This window comes from Pteropus medius, unplaced genomic scaffold, assembly GCF_902729225.1.
Source record: "Pteropus medius unplaced genomic scaffold, Ma_sr-lr_union100, whole genome shotgun sequence".
Taxonomy (NCBI): Eukaryota; Metazoa; Chordata; class Mammalia; order Chiroptera; family Pteropodidae; genus Pteropus; species Pteropus medius.
In genome coordinates this window covers 19,166,984-19,192,314 of record NW_024352784.1, presented here as the reverse complement: position 1 = coordinate 19,192,314, position 25,331 = coordinate 19,166,984, and the positions used below count along the sequence as shown (strand labels likewise).

At 54.4% G+C, this 25,331-nt stretch overlaps 2 protein-coding genes across 6 annotated transcripts in view; both read right to left on the bottom strand.

Annotated features, from left to right (window-relative positions):
• Positions 1-10,286: 10,286 nt before the first annotated feature.
• Positions 10,287-18,153, bottom strand: SUSD2 (sushi domain containing 2). Its single transcript, XM_039847699.1, has 15 exons — positions 18,004-18,153; positions 16,248-16,455; positions 15,913-16,064; positions 15,265-15,432; positions 14,522-14,696; positions 14,220-14,421; positions 13,905-13,990; positions 13,550-13,818; positions 13,332-13,475; positions 13,078-13,236; positions 12,010-12,258; positions 11,615-11,887; positions 11,313-11,489; positions 11,073-11,175; positions 10,287-10,960 (listed from the first exon to the last, which is right to left on the bottom strand). Exons 1-15 carry the CDS (start codon positions 18,077-18,079, stop codon positions 10,936-10,938), a joined length of 2,466 nt encoding a protein of 821 aa, XP_039703633.1. The 5' UTR covers positions 18,080-18,153; the 3' UTR covers positions 10,287-10,935.
• Positions 18,154-20,472: 2,319 nt separating this feature from the next.
• The window catches only part of CABIN1 (calcineurin binding protein 1), a 137,367-nt gene continuing 132,508 nt past the window's right edge, over positions 20,473-25,331 (bottom strand). For 2 of the 5 annotated variants that reach the window (XM_039847698.1, XM_039847694.1), the window contains 3 exons: positions 22,457-22,621; positions 21,065-21,291; positions 20,473-20,960 (listed from right to left, as the gene is read on the bottom strand). In XM_039847698.1, coding sequence (XP_039703632.1) covers positions 20,817-20,960; positions 21,065-21,291; positions 22,457-22,621 — 536 coding nt within the window. In that variant the 3' untranslated portion in view covers positions 20,473-20,816. Of the gene's footprint in view, positions 20,982-21,064; positions 21,292-22,456; positions 22,622-25,331 lie in introns of all 5 variants that reach the window. The other 3 variants (XM_039847695.1, XM_039847696.1, XM_039847697.1) reach the window with 2 other exon arrangements.

The window sequence follows — 25,331 nt, the reverse complement described above, 5'->3', positions numbered from 1 at the left end:
TAAAACAAATTATATACAGTAGTTAAAACGGCCTATGGACCCAGCAATTGCACCTCTGGGTATTTATCTAAAGAAAACCAAAACAATAGTTTGTAACGATCTATGCACTGCAATATTCACGGCAACACAATTTACAATAGCCAAGATAAGGAAGCAACCTAAATGCCCATCAATAGACGATTAGATAAAAAAATTATGCTTCATATATACAATGGAATATTACTCAGCCATTAAAAAAATGAAATCCTACCATTTGCAAAGACATGGATGGACCTAGAGGTTATTATACTGAGTGAAATAAGTCAGACAGAGAAAGAAATACCATATGATTTCAATTATATGCGGAATCTAAGGAACAAAAAGAACTAATCAAAAATAGACTCACAAATATAGTGGACAATTTGATGATGGACAGAGGGGAGGGGGATTAGAGGGCTGGGAATATGGGGTGAAGGTTAAAGTACGAATTAAAAGCTGATGGATGGTCATGGGAATGGGGAGCACGGCATAGGGAATGCAGTCAGCATTAATATGTTGGCAAGGTGGAGGGTCAGGGGACGGAGGGAACAATTGGAGGGATCGTTTTATGAACTATATAGATGTCTGACCAATGTACTGTATACTTGAACTAATTTAAATAACTTAAAAAAACAAAACAAAAAAAGAGCATATGAATATACCTAAGAAGTCAATCAACCAACCACAACACAAAGTCCACAAAGAGATGTAAATAAATACAGGAATTCTGTCTCTGCTAAAGGAGAATATTAAATCATTAGAGGAAAAGAAAAAAAAAGAAAAAAAAGACAAATCAATAGGAAAAAAGATGAATTATCGATTGACATTGGAACAAGTGGGTAGCCATCTGAGAAAATTATAAACTGGTATTCCTACTGTTACTGGAGAGTGGGGTCCTCTCCCGGCGTGTTATCTAGGTTCTTGATGTCTCGAACAAAGAATTGAGCCAGACACCAAAATACAACAAAAAAGAAAAGCTTTATTAGAAGGGAAAGTACACTTCCAGACATGGAAGCGGACCTGAGCAAGAAAAGCATGGCTCAAAAGGCCTGGTAACAAAGCCTTTGGGGTTTTTATCCGTATTTGCTGTGGGTGGTTACTTTTCTTAAAGGGGTGGGCTTCCTTGATCAACAATGAAGATTGACAGGACTCAGTGATTCATCATTCGCTTTCTGTGCATGTTCATTCCCCAGATTCAGTCTGTTATAATGATATTAATGAACTTCTGGGCATACTCATCATATTACAAAGATGGTATAATGAAGCTCAGGTGAATTGAAGGTCATTGGGGGGGTCTTCATTGTATAGGTGCAAGTGACTGGCTTAAATTGGTACCTAATTCTCTGCTCACTTGTTTCTTTCTAGGAGTTACTTTTAGCCTAAAAATACCTTCTTGCTTGCTTAATTTTGGGAGGATTAGGGCAGATCCTTTCTAGGATAAGATGACCTCAGTGTCTTTGAAGGCAGACCCGAAACCCCCTAACTAACTTTCCTGCCTAACTCTTTTCTAAGAGCCACAAACCCCCTTATTTTATTGGTATAGATGTTGAGGGACAGGAGGTCTCTTCTTCTGTATCTGCTTCCTGCTGAGAAGGGTCGTAGTGTGCTGGCTGGAAAATTACTGTTTGGCTATCGCCCATGGGAACATAACGCGCTAATAATAAACTTTCTGCTTCTGTACCCCCCACTTGCACAACCAATCTGTGGGTTGACAGTAAAAAGAAGAAAAATAGACTTGTGTGTTCAAACAGGATGAAGAATAGGGGTTTAGGGCTTAAAAACCCTGTACCTCTACATTTCGGGGCTGCTTAATTTGGGGTCTGCGTACCCCTGGCAGACCCAGCTGGCTGAATAAAGAGTGTGTTTCCTATAACTCACTGATTTCTGGTGGTCCATGTATCTATCGGGGGCCGGGGGCTACAACAGTAGTCCTTGCCTATTGGGGTTTCATGGAGCTCTTTCCCTTTCTGTCTTAGGGCGGGGTCTTGGCTTTCCTGCTGAGGTGCTGCCTCAGTCCCTAGACAAGGAAGATACGAACTTATCATTTAAATCATATATCTATTAATTTCTATTATTGATGTGCCTATTAAGTGAGTAGAGGGAAACAGGTTTGGTTAACATATTTTTCTTTTTTTAAATAAATTTATTTATTTAAATTCGTTTCAAGTATATAGTACATTGGTTGGACATCTATAATGTTCATAAAACGATCCCCCCAATTGCTCCCCTGGCCCTCCACTTAGCCGTCGTATTAATGCTAACTGCGTTCCCTCTGCCGTGCTTCCGGTGCCCAAATATCAACTACTAACTTGTATTTCTTTAATCCTTCACCCCATTCTCCCAGCCTCCCAACCCCGCTCCCCTCTGTCCGTCACCAAATTTGTGAGTCTGTTTTTGATTAGTTCTTTTTGTTCCTTAGATACTGCGTATAAATGAAATCATGTGGTATTCCCTGTCTGACTTATTTCACTCAGCATGAGAACCTCTAAGTCCATCCAAATGGTAGGATTTAATTTTTTTAAATGGCTGAGTAATACTCCATTAACATATTTCTTAAAGAGTAAAAAAGACTTTTGGCCTAAAGTCCCCTCCCCCTCAGACTCTAAGGACCCCATCTGGCCTAAGGCCATTTCTGCTAACAATGACCCTTATCAATAGCCAGAGGATCTGAGTCACCAGTTTCGGGCAATTATTGGGATTTGAAGGAGAGGCCCTCTTTTCCAAAGAAAGGAGGGAAGAAAACTTAACTAGGTTTACTAAAAAAGATTAAGAACTCTTGCAAGAGATGTCCTGTATCATTTCCTGCTAAAAGATTAAGAATTTTATAAGGGGTGTCCCATATCACTACCTTTTTATTTACACCAAAATAAATTCCAGTTGGGTCAGAGACTTAAGAGTTAGAAATAAAATCATATAAATATTGTAAGAAAACATAAGAATGTTTTATTTATATTCTTAGAGTGGGTAGGCCATTTAGGCATGACATAAAATCAAGAAGCCATAAAGAAAAAAAATAAATAAATTTGAACACATAAAAATTAAAAATTTTGACATGTAAAATATTTTAAAGATCAAAGAAAACTAAAGGAGAAAATAGTTTCAATACATAATATGATATTGGGCTGGCTCCTTTATTTACATACTTAAATATTTAATATCAACCAATGAAAAAAAGACCAAGAATCCATGAGAAAAATACACAGAGCTATGACTCATTTGACCACAGAATGAGAGCTACAAATGGCTGTTTCAACATATAAAAAAGTTGCTCAACCTCACTCATAAGTAAGCCTTGCCAATTAAAACAACAATGAGATCTCACAGGGACAAAGGAAATAACTCCAGGCTGAGAAGGTACCGTCAGTGAGTTCTTCCAAACAATGATGGAAGAAAAACACACCAGTCTTACACAAACTCTTCTGGAGAACAGAAAAGAGAAAACATTGCCCAACTCTTTTAATGAGAACAGGATAATTTTGAGAACAAAACCTGACAAAAAAGTTTTATAAAACAACAGTAGAGGATGATTTCATTCATGCATCGAGATGTGAAACTCTTAAACAAAATAGGAGCAAACCAAATTAGATAAAAAAAAAAAAAGAAGAAAATGTATCACCACAAATTTGGTTTTTCTCTGCAAATGCAAGATTCATTGAACATTAGAAAATCAAGCAATGCAATTCACCATATTGACACACTAAAAGAATACAGAAGAAAACTCATTAATCATCTCAACAAATGCAGAAAAGCATTTGATAAAATTTCTCAACTTTACCTCACAATAAAAGCCCTCAGTAACTAGAAATGGAAAGAAACTTCCTTAGTCTGATAAGTTGTGATTACAAAACTCTACAGTAAATGTCGTACTTCATGGTAAAATAGAAAAAAAACCTCCTTTCTGAGATGGAGACCAGTTTCTTTCGAGATAAAGGCAATCATCATTAGCTTTCATCATTTCTTTGCAATAGTATAAGGGAAGTCCTCGCCAGTGCAGTAAGAAAACAAATAAAAGAAAACAGATAAAACATTATGTGTCATTATTTATAGATACTCTACAGATAAACTATTAGAAATAGGCAAATCTAACAAGATCACTGTAGTCAAGAAAAATATACAAAAATCAATGATATTTCTATATACCAGCCACAAATAGAAAACACGTTTTTTAATTGAAATCATTTATAATACAATAGCATAAAATAATATCAAAGCCTAGAAGTTAAACTAATAAAGGTATATAAGACCTTTATACTGAACATTACAAAATAGAATTGAGAGAATTTAAAGAACGCCTAAATAAATGGAGGGTTATACTATGTTCATGGACTAGTATAGTCAAGGAATAATATTGTGATGATGCCAATTCTCCCCATATTCATCTACAGATTCAGTGCAAGTTTTTTTTTTTGCTGGAAACTGGCAAATCGATTCTAAAATTCATATGGGAATGCCAAGAAACTAACACAAGAGAGCACTGCCTGTATGAGTCCATCTATGTAAAGGACAAAAATCAAGCAAAACTAATCTTTGGTGTGAAAAATTAGTGGTTAACATGGGAGGAGGCAGAAGGTAGTGACTGGCTGAGAAAATACTAGTGGGTAAGGTGAGGTTGGTGTTATTCAATTTCTCAACCCGGATGATGGTTAACCGGGTATATTTACTTTAGGTTTATTCATGGAGCTATACTCTGAGGAGTGTACTTTCTTGCATACAACTTACGCTATATTTATATTTATTTTTTATGCTATATTTACGCTATATTTATAAATATTTTTTATGGCTGGAAGTTTGTACTCTGATAAACATTTCCCCTTTCCTTCTACCCCCAGCTTCTCTGGTAGCCACTATTCTACTCTCTGTTTTTATTAGTTTGGCTTTTTTAGATCCCACAATAAACAAGATCGTACAGTATTTTCTTTCACTGTCTGACTCATCTCAGAGCACAATGCCCTCTAGGTCCATCTATGTTGTTGTAGGTGGCAGGATTTTTTTTCTCATGGATGAATAATATTCTATTGTGTATATAAATCACATCTTCTCTAACCACTCATCTGTTGATGGCCATTTAGATTGTTTCCATATCTTTTTTTTCCTCTTATATTTTAACTATTGTGAATAATGTTACAATTAACATGGGAATGCAGATATCTTTTCAATAACTTATTTTCGTTTCTTTTGAATATATACTCACAAGTGAATTGCTGGATTATATGGTAATTCTACTTTTAATTTTATGAGAAATCTCCATACTGTTTTCTATAGTGGCTGTACCAATTTGCTTTGTCACATACAACTTATACTAAAGAAAAGTTTAAAATATCACATTTATACCTGTCTGGGTTCAATCCAAAAGGCAGGACCCCTAAATGTGGAAGTTGGTAGAAGCTATTGTCTTTGATCTGATGCTGGAGATTGAGGTCCATGTGGCAGGGAGTTGGGAGGGAAGATGGATGTAAGATGGAGGGAAGGATTCAGAGCTGGCTAGAACCCCAAGTGTGAGTTGGAGACCACGAGGCTGGGCTGAAACCCATATCTTTTATTTTCACCAAGTGCAGCAATATTTCTTGTAGAAGCTGGGACGCTTTATCACACACTTGACTGGAAAGCCAAAGGCTCATGATGTGTAGGGGTGAGGGTGATGCTAGAGAGCTCAATGGGCCAGGAGTCCAAAGAGGGACCAGACCTCTGGTGACCAGATTCTTGTCCTATGTCGTGAGAAAGAATTCAAGGGCATGACTAACAGCAAGCAGGAGAGAGCGAGTTTTATTAAAGTGAAAGTATATACTTAAAAGTATGGGCAGCTCAGAGAGAGAATCTGCCCAGAGTTGTCTGAATTACAGGCTTTTGGTCTCTTGGCAGTGGCAGGTGGAGATGATAACAAAGATCATTATATTATGATTAGCCAAGGAGAGCCTTATCGGGGAGGGGCAGGGCAAGCCCAAGGCCATCTGTCTCTATCTCATCTTCCTGGCCTTGGCCTGTTTCTCATGCTTGGAATCAAAAAGAGAGAAGGCTGAGTAAGGGACTTAGGAAAAATTTCAGAGCCATATCCTGGAGGGCAGGGACTTCCGAAGGCTAACTACTCTGCCTCAGGGGCATGTGGAGCATTTGCAGGCTTGACTTCTGCCCCTGCAGAGCAGCTGAATCAGCAAACAGGCCACTAGAGTGTGAGCTACAAAAAAGACTGCCAATTCACTTCTGCCTTCCCAGAGTTGCACAGGAGGCTCTCTTGTGGACCATCCATACCCAAAACATAGAGGGGAGAGAATTCTGGGAATGTCATTCAGCCTAGTCAAGTTGATGTAGGATCTGTACCATCTAAATGGCAAAGAGCAAAATATCTGAAGGCTCCTTGCGCTGACAAGAGTGTAGGGGACCCTCTCATAGGTTGGTGGTGTCAAGGCCAGGAAGTCATGATAGGTGGCCTCGGGCTGCCCCTCCCCTCCCCATAAGGCTCCCCTTGGCTAAACAGCGCACGTGCTATTTAATCAGCCAATCCTTTTTGTGCAGATTTCTCCTAAAGGTAAACTTGAACGCTTTTACAAAGCAGAAGAGTGTTTGAAACGAAAAACTGAGTACAGTTTAATGTCCACCAACTGGGCACTAGTTAAGTAAATTGTTTTGTTTAAATTTATTTTAATTGTAAAAAAAATACATAACATTTACCATCTTAACCATTGTTAAGCATACAATTCAGTGGCATTAAGTATATTCACATGGTCGAGCAACCATCACCACCATCCATCTCCAGAACTATTTCATCTTGCAAAACTGAACTCTGTCTCCATTAAACAGTAACTCCCCATTCCCCCTCTCCCAGCCGTTGGCAATCACCATCCTACTTTCTGTCTCTGTGAATTTGACTACTCTAGCTATCTCATATAAGTGGAATCATACATTTGTCCTTTTGCGACTGGCTTGTTTCACTTAGCATAATGTCCTTAAGGTTTACCCACGTTGTAGCGTGTGTCAGAATTTCCTTCCTTTATAAGGCTAATATTCCATCATGTATATATACCACATTTGTACATCCATTCATCCATCATTGGACACTTGGGTGGCTTCCACCTTTTGGCTATTGTAAATAATGCTGCTCTGAATATTGGTGTATCTGTTCGAACTCTTTAAAACCTGTGCACAGAGTATTTATTTTCAACACTAATAAAAAATATAAGGCCATCTTTTTGCTTCTTTGCCTCTGGTGTATAATTAGAGGGACCAACTCCTGCAACAAATAGACCCCAAAATGTACAATGGCTTAATTATGGGAGAAGTTTATTTCTTGTTCCTATAACAGCACTGGATGAGTAAACAGGTCAGGGTGTATACAGGGGGTCCTCCCTCATGCCGGGGACCCAGGTTGGTGCAGCTTCCAAAATCATGCTTATATCAACCCAAGCAGAGGAAAGAATTTGGACATGTGCCTGAGGGAGCAATGATGTTCCAGGCCTGGAAGTACCCTGCTCCTTTTTGTTCACATTGCACTGGTTAGAACTCAGTCACATGACTACTGCAACTGCAAGGGATGCTGGGAAATGTAGTCCAGTGTTCTACCTATAAGAAGAGTCTGAGCAGTGTAGACTGCTGAACAGCTGTAGGCACCTACTTAAACCATTTGCCTAATGGTTTTTATCCTTTTAAGTTCAGCTAGAGCTAGGCTCCTCCAGGAAGCACTCCCTGACCTTCCACATCCACAACACACAGCACTGACCACCCGCTCCACCTCGGGAAGCATCAGACCATGAGACCTTGAGGACGAGGGTGGCCCAGGGCAGGCACTCAGCTGTTCTGGGACTTGCAGAAAGAACCAGCTTGGCTGAGGAGGAGTCCTGCTCCCATTGTGCCTTATTGGTCCTTCAACTCTGTCAGTCTCCCCACTGTGTTTAGCCAATGGGAGGCCCTAGTGGGAGGCTAGAGACAGACGAGTTTCTTCCCCCACCTCGAGACTGTGGGCAGTCTGTGGCAGGCCAGTTTTCTTTGTGGTTCCCGCCAAGGCCCCATGGGCTTGCGTGGTTCCTGCTGTGTAGGACCTGGACCTGGTTCAGTAGCAGTCCCCTCCTTTGTCCCTCAGCCCAGAAGTGCTGCTAGGATCCTGTGGCTGCCTCGCCATGTCCCATTTGACTTCCCAGCTCTCCTATCGTCTGCGTTTCCAAGCCTCTGGATCACCATCCCCGACACCTGGACTGGTACAAGGGGTAGAGGACTGGCCACTGGGTTTTGATGCCATGATTCCCTGGGGCTGCCCTGGGAAGACCACCTCTCTGAGGTGGGGGTCCCAGGCTTTGACGTCTCTAGGAAGTTTGTGCTGGGACCTTCCACACTCACACAGGCTGAATAGAACCCCTGACTCTCTAGGGGCCCCTGGGAAATCCCTGTCAGGTGTTGGGGCTTCCCAGCCTGGCCTGCCCCTGGCACTGGGAATGTCTGATGTCTGTCTAGGGCTAGGGCCACAGATTGTGCACCCTTTCTCCTGCTAGGGAGTGGCAAGGGCAGCTCTATGGCCTGTCCAAGAGGGACGGGGTGAGGGTAGGGGAGGCCATGCTTTACTCTCAGGACAAAGCCTAAATGCCATGGCCTGATAGAGGAGGAGCCTCGGTTGCCACCCCCTTAACACTTTGCCTCAGACCCAACTGCACTTCTCTTCCTCTGAGCCTTTGCTCAGGCTGATCCTCTTCCTGGAATGCCCTCTCTGACCGATCAAGTCTCTGAGAATTCCATTGGTCCTTTGAGGCCCGTTATAGGAGCTATGAAAAGCCCCTGCCCGCCTGGGCGTTTGTGTCTGAGCCCACATATCCAAGCAGACAAGTGCCCAGCTGGACCTGGCTCAGTACAGGGATACACTGGGGGTTCAGGTTAGTGGGAGGCCAGCCCTCCCTTACCTCATCTCAAGAGGAGAAAGTCCCCACCTAGCAGCCAAGGGGCTGGTCCTCAGCCCCACCCTGACCTGGGCTAGAAGCCCAGAGAGGTGGGGAATTGGGATTCTGGGGTCTGGAAAGGCAGGAAGCACCAACCCCCTCCCCATCTTTAGTCTTCTGGGCACCATCCCTGGGAGTCCCCCAATCCCTCAGTCTTAGCTCTGTTCTTTCAAATGTGCCAATGGTGCACTCACTTCCGGAAACCCTGGGCAGGACTTGCCCCTGCCACAGCTTCCCACCCCTGCCTGGGACCCTCCATCAAAAGTGAGGCTGAGCGGGTAGGGAGGCCTGGGCTCCAACCTGGTGGTCGGTGTCTTCTGGACAATCTAGGAGCAACCTGTGCAAGCTCTCTGAGACTTGAGCTCCCGAGACTGGGGGAATGAATTGAAGCCCTCCAAGCTGAGAAGAGATGCAGAGGTAGGCCTGCATGAACCTTGGCTGAGGTTATGACCACAAGCTTGCTGGGCCAGCTGCAGGGCTGGGGCTGACTGCATTTCCCCATGGCCTGGGTCCTGGTGAGGTGTCCGCCTTTGCTCACTGTTCTTACCCTCTGCTGTCCCCACGTGGTCACTCTTGGTGCTGCAAGCCATAGCGAAGAGGGCCTCCGCTGATCACCTCCCACCCAGGATTCTTCATCCTGTGGGCACACTATCCTCCTGCCCAGGCCCCTCTCAGGCTGAGCTGCTGCCTGGTTCAGGGGGCTCCCACCTCCAACCCCACCCTCCCTGGTGCTTTCTGTCTGATACCTACAATGCAAATATGACCCCATCTTACCCTGTCTAGACCCTCCCATGGGCCCTATTCAGTTCCCTCACCACAAAAAACTCTGGGTCTCACTTGTCCTCAAGCCAACTCCTAGCCTGTGTTTCTCTGCACGAGCTGTCTGGCCCTGGTGCAGGTGGGCAGAGGCGGCGTGAGGCCTGTGCTCTGTACTTAGCTTCTGGATACTCCTGTGTGGAAGGCCTAGGAACCCCGAACACGGACCTGGGTCAGATGACTTGGGCCTACCACTATTAGTGACTGGCTTCGGGGGGGTGCTGGGCAGGGTGGGGGCCCAGGCCCAGGCTGGGCCAGCTTGCTTGGGGTGAAGGAGCAGGCTGGCTCTGTCCTAACTCCTGGGCACCTAGCGTGGCACCCCCATGGTCTACCTTCCCCAAACACCATACCCGTCCTCCCCACCCCACGAAGCCATCACTGTTCTCGAATCCATTTTCAGATGGAGAGAGGCTGGTCAGGGACCTGTCTCAGGTGATCTGGCAGATGAAAGACTCGGACCCAAGTCGCTCTGGACCCCAAAGGGTAACTGTAGAACCCTAGAACCGAGGGACAGCATGAGCACCAGGACACCAGGGAGAGGGAGCAACAGGCTTGTTTTCTCCTCGTTCAGGCAGAGAGGGGTGTTTCAAGTGACATTCCAGAAGTTAGAATCACAAGCCTGGCACTCGGAGAATGACTCTCCACTTTGGAATACTGGGGTCTCTTCACGCATTGAGCTGGGCCCATCTGCAGTCTCGGCTGGGCCCAGTGTCCAGGAATCAAGGCAGCTTGGGTGCTGGGGCTGTGGTTTTGTGGCACCAGGTATCAATATTTCAGGGATCAGGGGCACAGGCATTGGACACAGGAGCTGAGGTACTGCCAACTGAGTGTCAGGTGCAGGAGTACTAGGACTCAGCAGACAGGCACTAGAGTCGAGGGTGTGGAGTCTCGAGTCTGGAGAATTAGAGCCCGGAATTAGAGCAAATATTTGGGTAAGGCCTTCAGGAACTACACAGTTAGAGCTCAGGGTCTGGGTCTGAGGTGATAGAGCAGGGCATCGGGCCTTGGTTCCACAGGCATTAAAGGCTCAGGTATCAGGTGTCCAGGTCCCAGGTGCTATGGATTAGGGGATCGAACTGCTGGGTTGCTCAGTCTTGGGAGTTTGGAGCGCTCTCCTGGGAGGCTGGTCTTTGGTCTGAGCGGGGGTGGCCCAGTGCCCTCACGTCTCTGGCCGGGAGCACTCTCTTCAGGGCTGCGAAGTCCACATGGCCCTGCAAGAGACCGGGTGTGAGCGGGCATGGCGGTCCCACGGGTGCCCCAGGGGCCCAGAGCCTGGCCCCGCAGGTAGGCCCCTGGGCTCGGGGTGGGGTGAGGGGGTCTCACGTGTTGCTCTTCCTGCGTTGCAGTAGCATATAGATGAGCGCGGCCACAGCCACCACTGCCAGCCCTCCGAAGACGATGCTCAGCAGCACGGTGTGGCTTTGCCCTGGAGAGTGGGCGGGAGAGGTGAGTGCGGCCCAGGGCCGGCTGGCCTGGCATGCAGCTGGGAGGGATGTGTGGGTGGGGCAAGCATGTGGGCGGGGCCAGACCAGGCTGGGCAGCAGGTGGACTGGGCATCCTCACCTGGCTGGCAAGTTGGGGTGGGCCTGGACCAGGAGCCATCGGCCAGGCAGGTGCTGGCCTCTGCCCCGACCAGGCTGTAGCCGTTGTTGCAGTGGAAGTAGACCGTGGAGCCCTTCAGGTACCTGATGCCTTCCTTGAGCCCATTGTGGGGCGGGGCCAGCCAGCCGCAAGACACCACTGGGGTAAAACGGGACATAGCTGACAGTCCTGAGCGACTGGCCGCCTCAGCCGCCGGCCTGGGGTGCCATGTCCCAGTGTGAAGTGCCTGCCTCCTTGCAGGGGGGCCCACCTGTAGCCCTTACCTGGCTGCAGACTCTGCACACGATGCTGGTGCAGCTGGTAGGCCAACCGCGTGGCATTGCCTACACTCAGGTTCCCAGTAGCTGCCACATCAAAGCTGCAGAAATGGTTGTCCCCACACAATTTGGCTGCCTCAGTCGCCTGGCTGGGGCTGGGGGTGACCTCCTCGGGGAAGAGGGGCTGGAAGGTAGGGTCATGCTTGGGACGGTACAGGAAGTTGTTGACCAGAAGCCGGGAGTCATAGGTGAGCAGGGAGGAGGCGTTCTCCACGGCCCCTGCAGAGACATGGAGCAGGCCCTGGTGGCCAATGGTATGGGGGCTCCCCCTGATCTCCACCGCCCCCCGCCCCCCATCCCATCCTGTCCCTTCTTCCAGCACAGTCCTCACGATCACTCACAGTCAGCCCCAAACCGGAACAGTTCTCGGGATTTGGCAGTGGGGGGCAGGACCTGCCCATTGCGCAGAGTGAAGTCGTCTGTGGGGTTGTCGTTGAGTGTTCCAAAGAGACCTTGAGTGTGGTTGAGGAACTTCTCGGGCAGCAGGATGGCCACACTCAGGAAGGGACCCTGGACGCTGACCTCCAGGCCTGCCCCCGAGGACAGCATGATAGATACGCTGTCCCCAGAAGCCACCGACAAGAACATGCCTGCGCAGGGTGGAGTTGAGGTCAAGGTCACCTCCCATGGGCTGGTGCCCTTGGGCTTAAGGAAAAGGGGAGGGCGTCCCCAGGATCAACCCTGCTGACTATGACACTCCAGCAGTCTGGGCCCATACTTGTGCCAGGAGCCCCTGTGCTGATGTGAGGTGCCCAGGCCCCAAAGAGACCCCCAGGCCCAGGCCACACATGGGGGTAGCCAGTTGGCCCTTGATTTCTGACTGGGAGGCAGCAGCCACGCTCGCCTCTGCTCTATCTGGGGATCCCTGCATCCTCAGCACCAACAGGCCCACCCCAGGTCCCCACCCACCCCAACTGGGAGTCATTTCATTCCCTGCAGCAGCACTACTGAGAGAAGAGAGAGAGAGAGAGAGCCACCACTCCTTCACCCTGAGGCCAGCTGCCTGCAAGCATTGCACCTCCCAGGTCCTGTCAGTGGGGACTCATCTCACCATCCTGGCATCTCGGGGCTCTGACCAGGGTGTGTCTTAGGGCTTCATAGATATAAAGACTCAAGATCAGACCAGGTCCCCACTACCGGACTTTGCTACCTGGGGCCTGGAACCATGTCTGTGCACAGAGAGCCATGGGCTGGAGGCAGGTGTCCACTGTGCCAGGTCCCTCTGCAGTTAGCTGTGGGGAGAGGGCTGACTGTCGCCCTGCAGCAAGTTCCCAGAGGCCTTCGTCTCCACATCTGTGCTCTGGACACCATCCCTGCCTCTGGCTAGGGCCAGTGGGAGGCGTGGAAGCCCAGGCGGAAGGGAAAGGGAGCGAGGCAGCCCGCCGCCCCTGCCCAGCCATGCTACTCACCCTTCAGGTCCAGCCATTTCTGCTCGGCGAAGCTGAGCACCTCCTGGTTTAGCAGCACCTGCAGGACCCCTGTCTCACCAGCCAGCCGGACCTCCACCACATCTGAGTTGCCCTCCTGGACGGCTACAGCCGTCAGCCCTGTGCCTCGGTCTTGAGTGCCTGGGGTGGTGGGTGCAGAACGGGGTCCACTTGGCTCCAGGCTCCCACCTGGGATGACTCAGAGCCACCCCGAGTCCCCTGGGCCCCGGCCTCACCCTCGAGCGTCGTCCTCGGCTGGGCCCGCACCTGCACCCTCAGGTTAGTCAGCGCAGCCTCCAGCAGCACATACTCGCCACGCCCATTGAATGTGAAATTGGTGCCATCGAAAGTGACAAAGTGCGGGTCCCCGAAAGCAGAGGCTGGGGAGAGCGGAGAGTCAGGCAGGCTCCCCTGGTCTGGTCCTGCCCTGGGCCCCACCCTGGCTGGCACTCACCCAGGCGCGGGGGCTGGTAGTGGCGGCAGTCGCTGGAGGGCCGCCGGAGCATGTAGCGGGGGCACTCGGGTGCCCAGAGGCAGCAGTGGTAGAAGCTGATGACATCGTAGAGCCAGTGGGAGAGGCCGGGCACGCGGGGCGGTGCTCGGAAAGGAGGCGCACCCCAATCGTGGCCGCGGTCCGGGGTGCTGCCGCTCGTCGAGTCAGCTGTCAGGAGCTGTGTGCCCTCCTCGGTGTAGCAGCACTGCTGGCCCGAGGCATACTGGAGGCTGGGGGCATGGACAGGTCAGGCCCACCGCTGGCGATCCTGCCCCCAGGCTCTGCCTGGTGCCCCAACCACCATCTGGGGGCTCACCTGGCTTGCACAGAGCGCACACAGTGCACAGCCCCTGGGTGGTAGGTGCACACGCTGCCATGCTCGATGTCACAGCCGTAGTCAGTCTGTTGTAGAGCAGCAGGTTGCTGTCGCCCGCCCTAGCATCCGGCTCTGCCATCCCTAACCCACCCCCACAGGGGCCTTTAGACCTCAGCCCCACCTCCCAGGGGACTCTATCTGTGCCTTCCCTGCTGTTGTTCTGGGTGGGCATAGCCATGTCCATGGTGGGGGCAGCTGGCTCCACTTGCCCCCTTGCCAGTTAGTTCCTGGGCCCTGACCTGGGTGGGGACTCACATGGAAGCGGCCAGAGTCAGCCCGGGCCTGGGCCAGGGTACAGGGGCAGTCAGGCAGCTCCTCCAGGAACTTGGGCAGCTGGTCCTCTAGCTCCTCCCAGTTTAGGCACTGAGTTCGGGCCCAGGCCACGGGGTCTGCCCGGAAGTCATCGCCCAGGTGCCAGGCCAGAGCGTGCTCATTGCTCCAGAGCGCCTGCACGTCCCTGCGGGGGCACACGCACGCTAAGGGCTGCCCTCTCTGCCCCTGGCCCCGGCTTCCCGTCGGGCAGCCAGCCCTCGACCCATCCTCTGCACGGCCCTCACCTCTCCCCCTCATAGTGTTTGCTGCTGACGATCCGAAGGGCACCCACTTCCCATCTCTGGTACTGCTGAGGTGCGGGTTGTGGAATGAAGGTGAAAGAGCCGGAGTTGGGGACTTTTGTGGCCAGAGAGTACAGGTATGACCACTTTGCCGTCCATTCCTCTGAGTATGGCTTCCCTGAGGGAGAGAAGGGCCCAGTCAGCCCTGGGGCCTGTCTGAGGACCCCGGGGCAGAGGAGGGGCGGGCGCCAGTCTTTGGTGCGCAGAGCAGCCTGACTGAGGGACAGACGTACAGACAGATGATCCCCATAGGAGGGCTTCCCTGCTGCCCCCACAAGGACCCTGGCTCAGGTGATCACGACCTCCTTCCCCCACACTCCAGGGTCACTGTCCCTGTTCTAAGACAGGCCCAGGGCTACGTCAGCCATCTAGAGACTCAGAGAGTAGGGGGCAGAGCGAGCCTTTTCTGTTTCCAGGACAAGCTTTATATCCAGAGACCAAGCAGCCATCCACACCTCCTCCCTGAGTGGGGCCCCAGCCTCCTTGCCCTGTTCCGCGCTTGGCCCTTCATGACCCTGCCCCTTCCACTTCCTCTTTCTTTTCTGCACTTTCCTCATTCCAATCCCTACCTGGGACCCCCTCCCCATCCATAGGACTTCCCCTGCCTGGAATTCCCTTTCACTTCTGCAAGCCCGAAGCTTCTGACCCAACCAGACCCTGCAGAAGCAGCCCGCAGAGTGCCTCACCTGTCTCCTCATAGCCCCACAGCTCGATGGTGACAGAGTTTGTGGGGAGAGCTGAGACGTTCCAGGTCAGGGAGAGGTTACCTCCAACGCCAGTGGTGCCATAATATTGCCAGTGGGTCTCGTTCACCAGCTGGCTCTTCTCTGTCTCAGACACTTTGCTGGGGTGCACTGGGAGGGAGAGGTGAGGTGAGAAAAGGCCTGGGGCCCAGGGGGTCCAGTGGAGGAGGTCCTGAGGTTCTAAGAGCTCTGGGGGCCTCCCAAGGACAAAGCATGGCAGTCTCGCTGGAGCCATGGTGTCTCCCAGACCCTGGCATAAGAGGCAGGGCCCTGCCCTCCATTGCTCAGGTCTCTGGCCTCCACCTGCCTCCTCCCCTTCCCTAGCCTGGCCCACCTTGCTGGGTGACCTCTGTAGCCCCCATTCCCTCTGGGCTGAGACTCCTGTCTGGATTCCAGGGCAGGAATCCTCGTCCCTGTGGTTAGGCAGGCCTCTCAAGGGACTGGTTCAGCCAGAGTATCAGGACCCAGTGGGCGGGCCAGGTGTGCATAGGTTAGTACTGGGGAAAGTCCCCATGGTGGGCGGGTGGGGGACAGGGCCTGCAGAGTGTGGGGCCTGGTGCCCACAGCCTGGACCAGCAAGGTGGGGCTCACCAGCCAGCCAGGTGCCTGAGCGTGGGAAGGAACGGCCATTGTCCATGGAGAGTGTGAAGGGGATGCGGCCAGTCTCATAAAGCAGGGGCGACACACAGTGCACACGTCCGAAGGAGTCCACGTGGCCGAGGGTCTGGACACTCTCCTTAAACCTGTGGGGATTAGAGGTGGCATGAGAGGCTGGTCCAGGGTGGGCTGACCTTCTCCAAGGCCTGGGCCCCTGACCTCCCTGGGGAACCCATCCAACCAGCTGTCCCTGTCCTTGGTCCTCGGGGCTCCGCCCAGCCAGCCAAGTAGTCCGGGCCCCCAGTATGCATGGCCCCTTGGCCCCCCACCTGCAGATCACACTGGTGGTGGGGCTGGACCACTTGAGGTGCTGCACCACGAAGTCCTTGCCACCCATCATGGAGCCCGAGTGGGGTACGACCTCCAGGCAGAAGTCCCGCAAGTCTGAGCAGCAGGTGCCCAGGCCGGAGCAGGTCGGGTGGCAGGAGCACTGCCCGCCTGGGTCCCCACAGCGTTGGGAGCAGCTCTCCTGGGCACCTAGAGGAGAGGGCTCTGAGTGCACAGCCCTGGTAGGTGCTGGGCTGGCTCCCCCCTCCCCCACACGCAGGGCCCGCATCTGTTTTCCGGGAGCCTACTCGAGAGAAGCATGCCCAGGAGAATGCAGTAGGGATTGTACTGACCGCCATGCGGACACAGTGGCAACCTACAGGGCTTGTAGGGTGGGGTAATGCTTAGTACAGATCATGTGATAGTTCGCCTGAAGGACTGGCTAGATAAAGAGGGGAGATAAGGGGGGATATCTCCAGACACAACTTTGCAGTGTCAGGATGAGCCCCCAGGGCATGACTGACCCTCAGCCACCAAGTTCTATAGGTAATGGCATTCTCAGATGGCCACAGATGCCTGAGCCTGGGACTTGGACCAAGGACCTGTCTCTACTCCCTGAAGGGTCTGTGGACCAATAGCCTGGAAGAGAATCCCCCCACCCCCACCCCTGGCTTGGTGGTATAAGGTGTGGGGACTCAGCTACTATGCGTCTCGTTGGAGGCTGGGTAGGGGCAGATGCTTGGGCTGAGCTCTGCATCTCACTCTGCAGAGCAGAGCCGATTTACTTATTGCAGCCCCAAAAGGAGCCCCACCCTTTGCGGAGAAGGTGAGGGATATGCCCCTCCTTTTAGGGAAGAACTTCCCAGCAGAAGACCCAGCAGGGCCAGAATGGGAAAGTAGTCTGGAGCGGGGGAAACTGTGGAATCAGGCCCCAGACTTTTCCTCCATCTATGGGGTCCTGTAGCAGAACCATTTTCAAGGGATTGGTCCCTCAGGCTGGCACAGCCACGTGGGTTGGAGGGTGGGGACTGGGTGGGGTGCAGGCACTGAGGCTGGGCTTACATGTCCCACCTGGCCCTTCCCTGTCACCCCCCCAAAGGGGGCCAGTCAAGGGCCAGGCCTGGGCCTCAGCCACTCTGGTGGCCTCACTTCACCCAGCCGCAGGGCTGGTACTCAAGAGCATCAGTGTTTATTGACTGAGGATGTGATGGCTCAAGGAGGTGGGGGAGGGGCTGAGGGAATGCCAGTAAGTGAGTTAAGTGGCAGGAGGATTGAGAGCATTTCACTGCAATGGAAGAGAGGGGCCAGATTGGGGGCTGGGAGGCCTGTAAATTCTGGCCCAGCTCCGTGGAGGGGCCATGGTCTTGGCTCTGAAGCATGGTTCTTTCACTAGACTTTCTGGGGTTCGGCTCCACCCTGACAAGGACTCACATCCTGCCTCTGGCCAGTGGGACTAGGGGTCTCCTTCATGGGAAGCACACCCTGCACTGGGGCTCGGGGTGCAGGCCAAGAGCTCTTCTGAGCCCACCAACTGCCTGATCACCTTCCTCCCAGACAGCTACTAGCTCCCAGCTGATTTATGGTGGGCACCGCCTAGACCCCCATCCCCACTGGGTGGCCCTTGTACCCCCAATTTCTTCCCACTGCCTCCAGTACAGGCACAGATGGCCTGACAGATAGAGGCCCAGCCCAGAGGAGCATCTGCCAGGGGCTCGACTGCAACAGACAGATGGACAGACAGGACAGAAGGGGGCATACCTGCTGTAGGCCATGGGCCTGGGCTGGGGGCTGTCGCCAGCAGAAGCAGGGCGCAGGGCAGGAGGGGAAGCTTCATGTCGTGGCCTGTATCTGCCGCTGGCAGTGCAGCAGAGCCTGGGAGGCTGCCCCTGGTTTACTCCCTGAGTCTGGCCCCGCCCTTCCCGCAATCCGCATCAACGTCCATGTCCCGCCTCCTTGCCCACCCCACCCCGCCCCACCCCGCCGCGCCGGGTCCCCTCTCAAAGTCCACAGGTGCCTGTGCGGGCCAGCAGGACCTAACCTGCTCTGTTAGCACATTCCTGGCCAACTGGCCTGGGACACAGGGGAGGGGGCCAGAGCCTCCAGCTGCCGGACCTCTGGCACTAGAGGAGCCCGATGTCCAGAGGAGCTTCAGCTAGCATTGCTGGATTCCAGCCCCAGGGGAGCCAGGGCTGGTCTCCGGAAAGGGATGAGCTTCAGGGTGGGTAAGGGGGCGTTGTACTTGCAATCTCAGGATTCCGGCCTCTTCTTCTTCAGTTTCCTTGTAGGGAGGAGGGCCGTAACTCAGGAAGGCACCCTAGGGTGTGAGTGGGGGTGGTTGGGAGCAGTCGGGTCAGATACAGCTCCATTGGGATCTCCTTTGGAGGGAGGTGGTGAATGGTGAGGAAAGGGTCCAGGGTGGAGAGCTGAGAACAGAATCCAGTGTTCTGAAGTGAATCCACCCAGCCCCATCCACCTGTGCAGTCACCCAGGCAGTTTGCATAATCTCTTCTGTTCTCCTCCCATCTCATTGTGTAGGTGAGGAAACTGAGGCCCAGACAAGATGGGCGTGGCCATGGTCACTGGGAGATGCAATGCTAGGCCCCTGGCGGCTTCTGGGAGCCCTGAAGCCAGGGTGGATAGGGAGGGTCCAGGCCTGAGACTCATTTGGGCCCTGCGACCTCGGCTAGGTGTCCTGACAGGCAGATGGTCCTCTTCCCAGTGGCGGCTTCTTAATATGTCCAAAGGGAACACATCGCCCCACCTCACAGGGAGCTGAAGCTGGCAGGGACATCGGCTTAGGCCATCCAGCTGTGACCTGCCTCAACTCCTGGGGTCCAGCCAGCCTGTTCCCTGGACACTTCCCCTCTCATGGTGGGTGGGCCTGCAGTTGCTCCAGAGAGGAGGCACCTACAGGCATGAGGGAAGCCGGCTGCGGGAGCTGGAAACACATTCAACTTGGTTGCTAGGTACTCAGGGAACCTCTGTGGGCAATGGGTGTGGGCATTGGGACTCTGAGCTGGACCCCCAGCTTGCTGCCTGGTGCTGGGACTCAGCCCCGGCCCAGAGATGAGGGTGCATCCTCAGGCAGAGGTTAGAAAAGGAAGATGATAGAAACGCTCCCTGGGTGGTCTGAGGTGTCCTGCAGCCGGAAAGGGCCTTGGGATATGGCTCGGTTGTTCCCAGGAAGTGGGGGTCTGTGGACCTGGAGGAAGGAAGTTTGCCACTTCCTCTTTCTAGTCTGGGCACTCTGGCTGCTTGTTTTCAGAGAGAAAGATGAAGGAGTTTGAGAGGTCAGGAGTGCCGTGTGGGGGCCTCCACACCTTGGTCCCTGCAGGTGGTCAGCTGAATAACTGCCAGGCCCCTCAGCCTCAGGCGGCCTTTCAAAGGGCCTAAATCGTGGCAGGCTCAGGGAGGACCCATCTGAGGCTGCTGTGCCTCTGGGTCCCTGCAGTGGCTCTGCCAGGCCTGGGCTGGGGACCCTGGCAGTGCTGTCTACTGGGCCTTTCTGCCTGGGCAGGGGTACAAGGTGTCCAGCCCGTGAGGGGCACAGAGCATCAAGATGGGTCCCCATCCCCCATGCTGGACAGAGAGCCTTTGAAAGGAGTCCCGGGGGACAGAGCTAGCCCAGAGCTGTGGGGTGGCAACTAGGCTCCCAATGGGGGTTGACAGTGAGGAGAAGGGCAGGTTGAGGCCGCTTAGACTTGTGCCTCCTCAAAACAGATGGGCTTGGAGCTCGGGAGGGCAGGGCCAGCATCGCAGGCTGGCTTAACACTCTGTTGCCACCTTTAAAAAATTCTTAACTATTTTTGTATCTTGCACTGAACCTCATAACTTACATGGTTGGTCCTATCAGAGGGCAAGCGTGGCAGGAGGTAAACATTTTCCCCCTAGGGCCATCACATTGGGGTACCAGCCAGCTCCTGAGCTCAGCCTGGCCCCTGCCTGCCCCTGCGGCCCCCCTATCCCCACTCTAGAGGGACTTGCCCTCATACCTCTGTGTCCTTCAGGGGATGCTCCTGACCTCCCTCTCAGGTCCAGCTCCAGTCCCATCCAGAGGGATTTGCTCTGCATGGCTCCTCAGCCTGTGCTCGCCCATTCCTGACTGAATGCCCTCACCTGCTCCCTGGGGTACCCCAGGGACAGACCTTGACCTGTGGGAGGAGGGACCCAGAAACTGGACAGCAATCAGCTGAGGGAGGCCCTGGGAGTGAACGAAGAGGCAAAGCGAACTGTCCCATCTTTATTAGAAAAGAAACCACAAAAGGGAGTGGGGTGGCCGGCCCTAAATAACCCTCCCCCTGTGACACAGAGAGCCTGGCTGGTCCAGGCGCTGAGGTGTGGACACGGCCCCCTGGGCTGGGCTCAGGCATATTTACAAAGTCACCATTTCATAGAAAAGGATGCCGGCCTGTGCAAACCGTGACCCGTCCGTCCTTCTTCATGTGGCTAAACTCAGCCTCCTCTGGGCCCCACGTGGTGGGGACAGACCCGGCTCAGAAACCACACAGGAGGGAGACTGGGCAGCTGGGGGACTTCATGGGCCCCGGGGTGTCGCTGGGGGCTCTGGCCCCTCAGATGTCCATGTAGTCATCATCCTCGTCTGTATCACTCTCCAAAGAGGACTCCTGGCTTGACGTCTCCAGAACTTCCAGAGCCGGCTGGCAAAGGCTCTCCTTCCTCACATTGGCTGCCGACTGGGCAGAAAGGATGGCCGACTGTGCAAACCAGGCAGGGCACTGGTTAGGGTGGCCTGGCTCGGCCCCAGTTCCCCTGTAGCCCACACCCCCACCCGTGCCCCCCACGCAGCACCCTTGGTCACCTTCAGCTTCTGCTTAGTCTCCTCCGAGATGCTGCCTTTGGGTGAAAGCAGGGTCGGGGTGGGCGGCGTGACGGTGATCTCGGGGGGGAACTTGGTGGCAGCTGAGGGGATGACCAACTTTGGCATGTTGGGCAGGAGGCGAGACTTGGCCCTGCTGGGCTCTGCCTTGCCCAGGTGACACTCAGGTGGCTGGGCACTCCCACTGCTGGACACCTTGGAGCTGGCAACTGTGGGGTGGACCACTGGCTCTGAGCCTCATTCGCCGCCTCCTGGGCCTACCCGCCCCTCCCCAACTTGGGCCTCAGTTTCCCCTCTGGAGGACAGGCACCAAGAACAGCTCCTCGTCTACATCAGACTGTGGGTGCGTTCGCTCAGCTTTTCTGCTTGTGCTGACCAGCAGGATTCAAGCCTCCTGTCTCTCTCCACCACCCCGACTACTGGGCTCTGGCTCTAGGCTGTGGGGTGCAGGGGCTGGGACACCCCCACACCCCACCCCTGCCAGGAGTACGGTGTACTCTACCGGGAGCCCAGGACAGGAGGGCAAGGTCCCCTGAGCCTTCCCAGGGATTTCGAAATCCCTCCAGGCACTGTGTATGCATGAACTCTCACACCCCTGTGACCATCCTAGGAAGAACTTCTTATTAAGTGTCCACACCACAGGGAGGACACTGAGGCCCCAGGAGTCCACTGTCTTCCTCATGCTCCTGGGCAGGCATGGGGCTTCGTGTGCCTGGAGCCTGAGGTAGCAGTTCCAGGCCGGCAGCCTCCGGGGAGCTGCATGAGCCTAGCCAGTCTCCACATTCCTCCATGGCCTCATGGCTTTAAAAGGAGTGGGGCTGACTCAGAGCCCAGGCCTGGCCCCTCGGGCTGGCGCCAGGCCCCGCTGTCCTGAGTGGGGTCTGCAAGAGGCTCCAGTCCCGAGGAGTCCCCGAGGGCCCTGGCTGGGTGGGTGGGTGGCTGGTGGGAATGGGCTCTGACTTGGACATGAAGGCCAGTCTGGGCCAGGCATACTGGTCACCCCTCTGCCTGCCCCTGACTCCTCCCCCCACGTGTCTGCCCCTCCGCTGGCCCCATCTGGGCATGGGCGCCCCTCCTGCTTGTGCTTGCTCGATAAGCGGCCTGGGCTCTGTCTGCCCTCGCTATTCCCCTCGGTGGAGCTGGGGATGGAATGAGGGGCTCTCAGGGGCTCCTCTCCCATCTCTCTCGACACCGCGTCCCAGCCAGGCTCTTCAGCTGCGGCTTCATCTCCCTGTATGTCACCACTGGGCCCTCCCCAGGCCCCAATTTGCCAGCCCCTTCCACCCTTCCAGGTGAGGGAGGCGCCTCTGCTGGAAAGCCCACCCTGGCTGCTGGCCAATGGGGCTGGGGCTGGGCTGCTCCCACCTCCCTTACCCTGGCTGCAGGTGGGCTCTGTGCCTATGTGGGGGGCGGCCTCTGCTGGCCAACAGTGCAGCTCTGCCTGCGGGTCCTCGGGGGCTGTCTTCACTGGCTCACTGCATGGAGGCTCCTGGGGTGGGTAGCCAGCACCCTCTGCCCCTCCTGCCGGCTCTTCTCTCTCTGTGGGGACACAGGGTAGCTATGGGTTACATCTGCACCTAGCAGAAGGGACAGGGCCCCTCTCTTCCATGTCCTGGGATGCCCAGCAGGGGACCTGGGCTGAGGCAGCTGTCTACCCCTACCAAGTGGCCCACGGACCGGCAGGGGCTCCTCTGCAACAACTGCATGGGCGGGGCCAGACCGGCACTGGCAGGAAACCACTCACACCCAGCCCCGGTGGACGCCGGTGGGGTCAGCCCCCTACCTGGACCGTGTGTACCTGATACAGTGGGGGCCACGCCAAGACCACCCCCAGCTTACAGGAGTGGCACTCAGAAACACAGCCAGGACCCAAAACCAAACGAGTCAGCTCAGATCAAAGTGGATGGAGTGGTATGCTGGCACCGTGCCCTCCCGTCAGGCCACACCTTCCCTGGCACAAGGCAGGGGGCTGGGAACTGGCCTCAGTCCTGCCAAGGCTAGGGTGGGCCCGAGGGACAAAGACTGCAGCAACCAGGCCATTAGTCAGCGCGGTTGCCTGCTCCCAGGCCCCCAGGCCCTGCCTCCACCCTCCCCTCAGCTCCCGATGCATCCAGACGTCTGCTGCTCTGCTCCGCTTTCTCATTCAGGCCCAGAGTCCCCCGCCGCGCTGGCCACTGCCCTCCGCCCCACCACCCTCCCACTCCCCCACTCTGTCAGGTCCCTTCTCCCGGGGGCACTCTCCATTTCTCCGGCAGGTAAAGTGGCCCCTGCTCCTTAGCCAGGAAGGAACGACAGCTCCTGGGACTGGGGCAGACACAGCCGTGGAGCAGTCAGGGCTTCCTGCCTGTTGGTTTCCAGGTCCTGGAGGACAGAGCCTTACCCGGCTGCCTGGGCCATGAGCCACTCCGTCCTTTCCTTGGGTCTCGCTGCCTGGCAATCACAGTCACAGACTCTCTGTCCATATACACAATAGGTCCAGCCCCGCACACAATGGTAGGCAGGGATGAGCCACCCCAGAAGGCTCCTCCTGCTGCTCCCCTGGACCCAGGGAGCAGAGGGCAGCCGGAATCCTGTGTCACTGGGGCAGGACTCGAGCCAGTGTGGCCAGGCATGCACCCACGAGGCAGGCCTACCGGGCGTCTGGTCCAGGTCCTTCACAGTTGGCAATACCCTGCCTGCCTGGACCCAACCTCTCGTCACACAGCTGCTCTCTGAGGGCCTGGCCGAGTAGTCTGGAGGGGCTGCTCAGGTGGGATGGAGGTGGTAGAAATCTATAGGACAGGACTGAGACAAAGTGGGGCCTGGCCGGTGGGAGCTGCCCTTAGGTGCCAGGCTGACTCCCTCCTGCCCCAGGGGACCATCCACCTTTCCCAGGCCTTTCCTTCTTGGTGGGTGGCCAGGAGGAAGGACACCTGAGGCCAGGGTATCCAGCAGAGACTCCAGCACTGGGACGGTGCTCCGCAGGCCAGGCCACTGTGAGGAGGACTACAGGGAAGCCTGAAGGGAAGGGGCCTTCAATGAAGGCCTATGTGGGGCTCCCCCAAGTCTCCTGGCCTCAGGTTCTCTGTCTGTGGGAAGCAGGTGGCCAGGCTGGCATCCTAAGTATCCAGGTAACTCTCCCTGCTCCCCTGGGCAGACTCACAGCCTGGGTGCTGGGTCCCTAAGGCTAGTAGTGTCCTGGGAGAACTCTGGCCCTGGCTCAGACTCTCCCTGGCTCCTTGACTGGCATGAGGCCAGCACTCCAGCACCTCAACCCTGCTTGGTGGGCAGCACCTTACATGAGTGGGCAGCACCCTTCGAGTCCTCACCCAGGCTGGTCCTGCGGCCTGCAGTGCCCTCTCCACTCTTTCCCCCTGTTCTGCTCTCCCCACCCTTGAAGGCCTGACTGCCTCAGTGAGAGTGACCCTCACTCACTCCTGGGCCAGGCACTGTTCTAGCAGCTGGTAAGTCAGCAGGAACCCAGGTCCTGCCTTGCGATGGACAGACACCCGACAAACAAGGAGATGAGCAAGCAACTGCATGTGTGTGGCACAGAGGTGGGGGCGGTGGGCAGTGATAGACGGTGCCAGGGGAGACACATGATCAGGAGCCTCCCCTGATGCCCATGGTTGACCGTGAGCTCCCCTATGGGGTGCATCTATGAGGCCAATGGCCCTGGTCAACCTGGCCTGGATGGGTGGGTGATATTTTCCCTAGTGACCAGGGAAGCTTGAGAGCACCCTCACCTGTCTCAGGCCCTTGCAGGCAGAAAGTCAGGAGTGGACACTCCTAGCCACCTTCCCTCTGGATGGAGTTGGTTGGAAGGCCTGTGCTAGAGACACCCCCATTGGGAAAAGGCCTTTCCCCCTTGGGGAGAGCGCCCATCTAGGTCTCCTCTAAGGCTGCCCTCCTCTCTTACACCTTGAGGACAATGCCTGATCTCTCAAGTGGCTCACGACCTCGTGTGTTGCCTTCCCCAGCTTCAGCTCCAGGCCTGCACACCCCACCCTCTAGTCTTCTGGGCACCTTTGCGGGGGCAGGCTCCGCCCTCCCTGTCCACCCGAACCTACCCCACTGGTCACCAGGAGTGGCAGATGCAGCCACACTGCCAGGCGACCCCGTCACATGTGGGGAACCGGGACCCTGCTGGGTTGCTCCTTCCTGGTGCTTTTACTGGGAGAGGGGATTCTGGGGAGATGTGCCTGTCCTAGCCTGGCCCTGAGGCCAGCCCAGAAAACTCTGGAAACCACTGAGGACACCCATCCCAACA

Excerpts from the sequence above, each read along its gene's own strand:
- SUSD2 (XM_039847699.1), bottom strand. The coding sequence starts at position 18,079 with ATGAAGCTTCCCCTCCTGCCCTGCGCCCTGCTTCTGCTGGCGACAGCC. Across the intron at positions 16,065-16,247 it reads ACCACCAGTGTGATCTGCAG|GTTTAAGGAGAGTGTCCAGA; the intron begins GTGGGGGGCCAA and ends TAATCCCCACAG. Across the intron at positions 14,697-15,264 it reads GTGGGGCTATGAGGAGACAG|GGAAGCCATACTCAGAGGAA; the intron begins GTGAGGCACTCT and ends TCTCTCCCTCAG.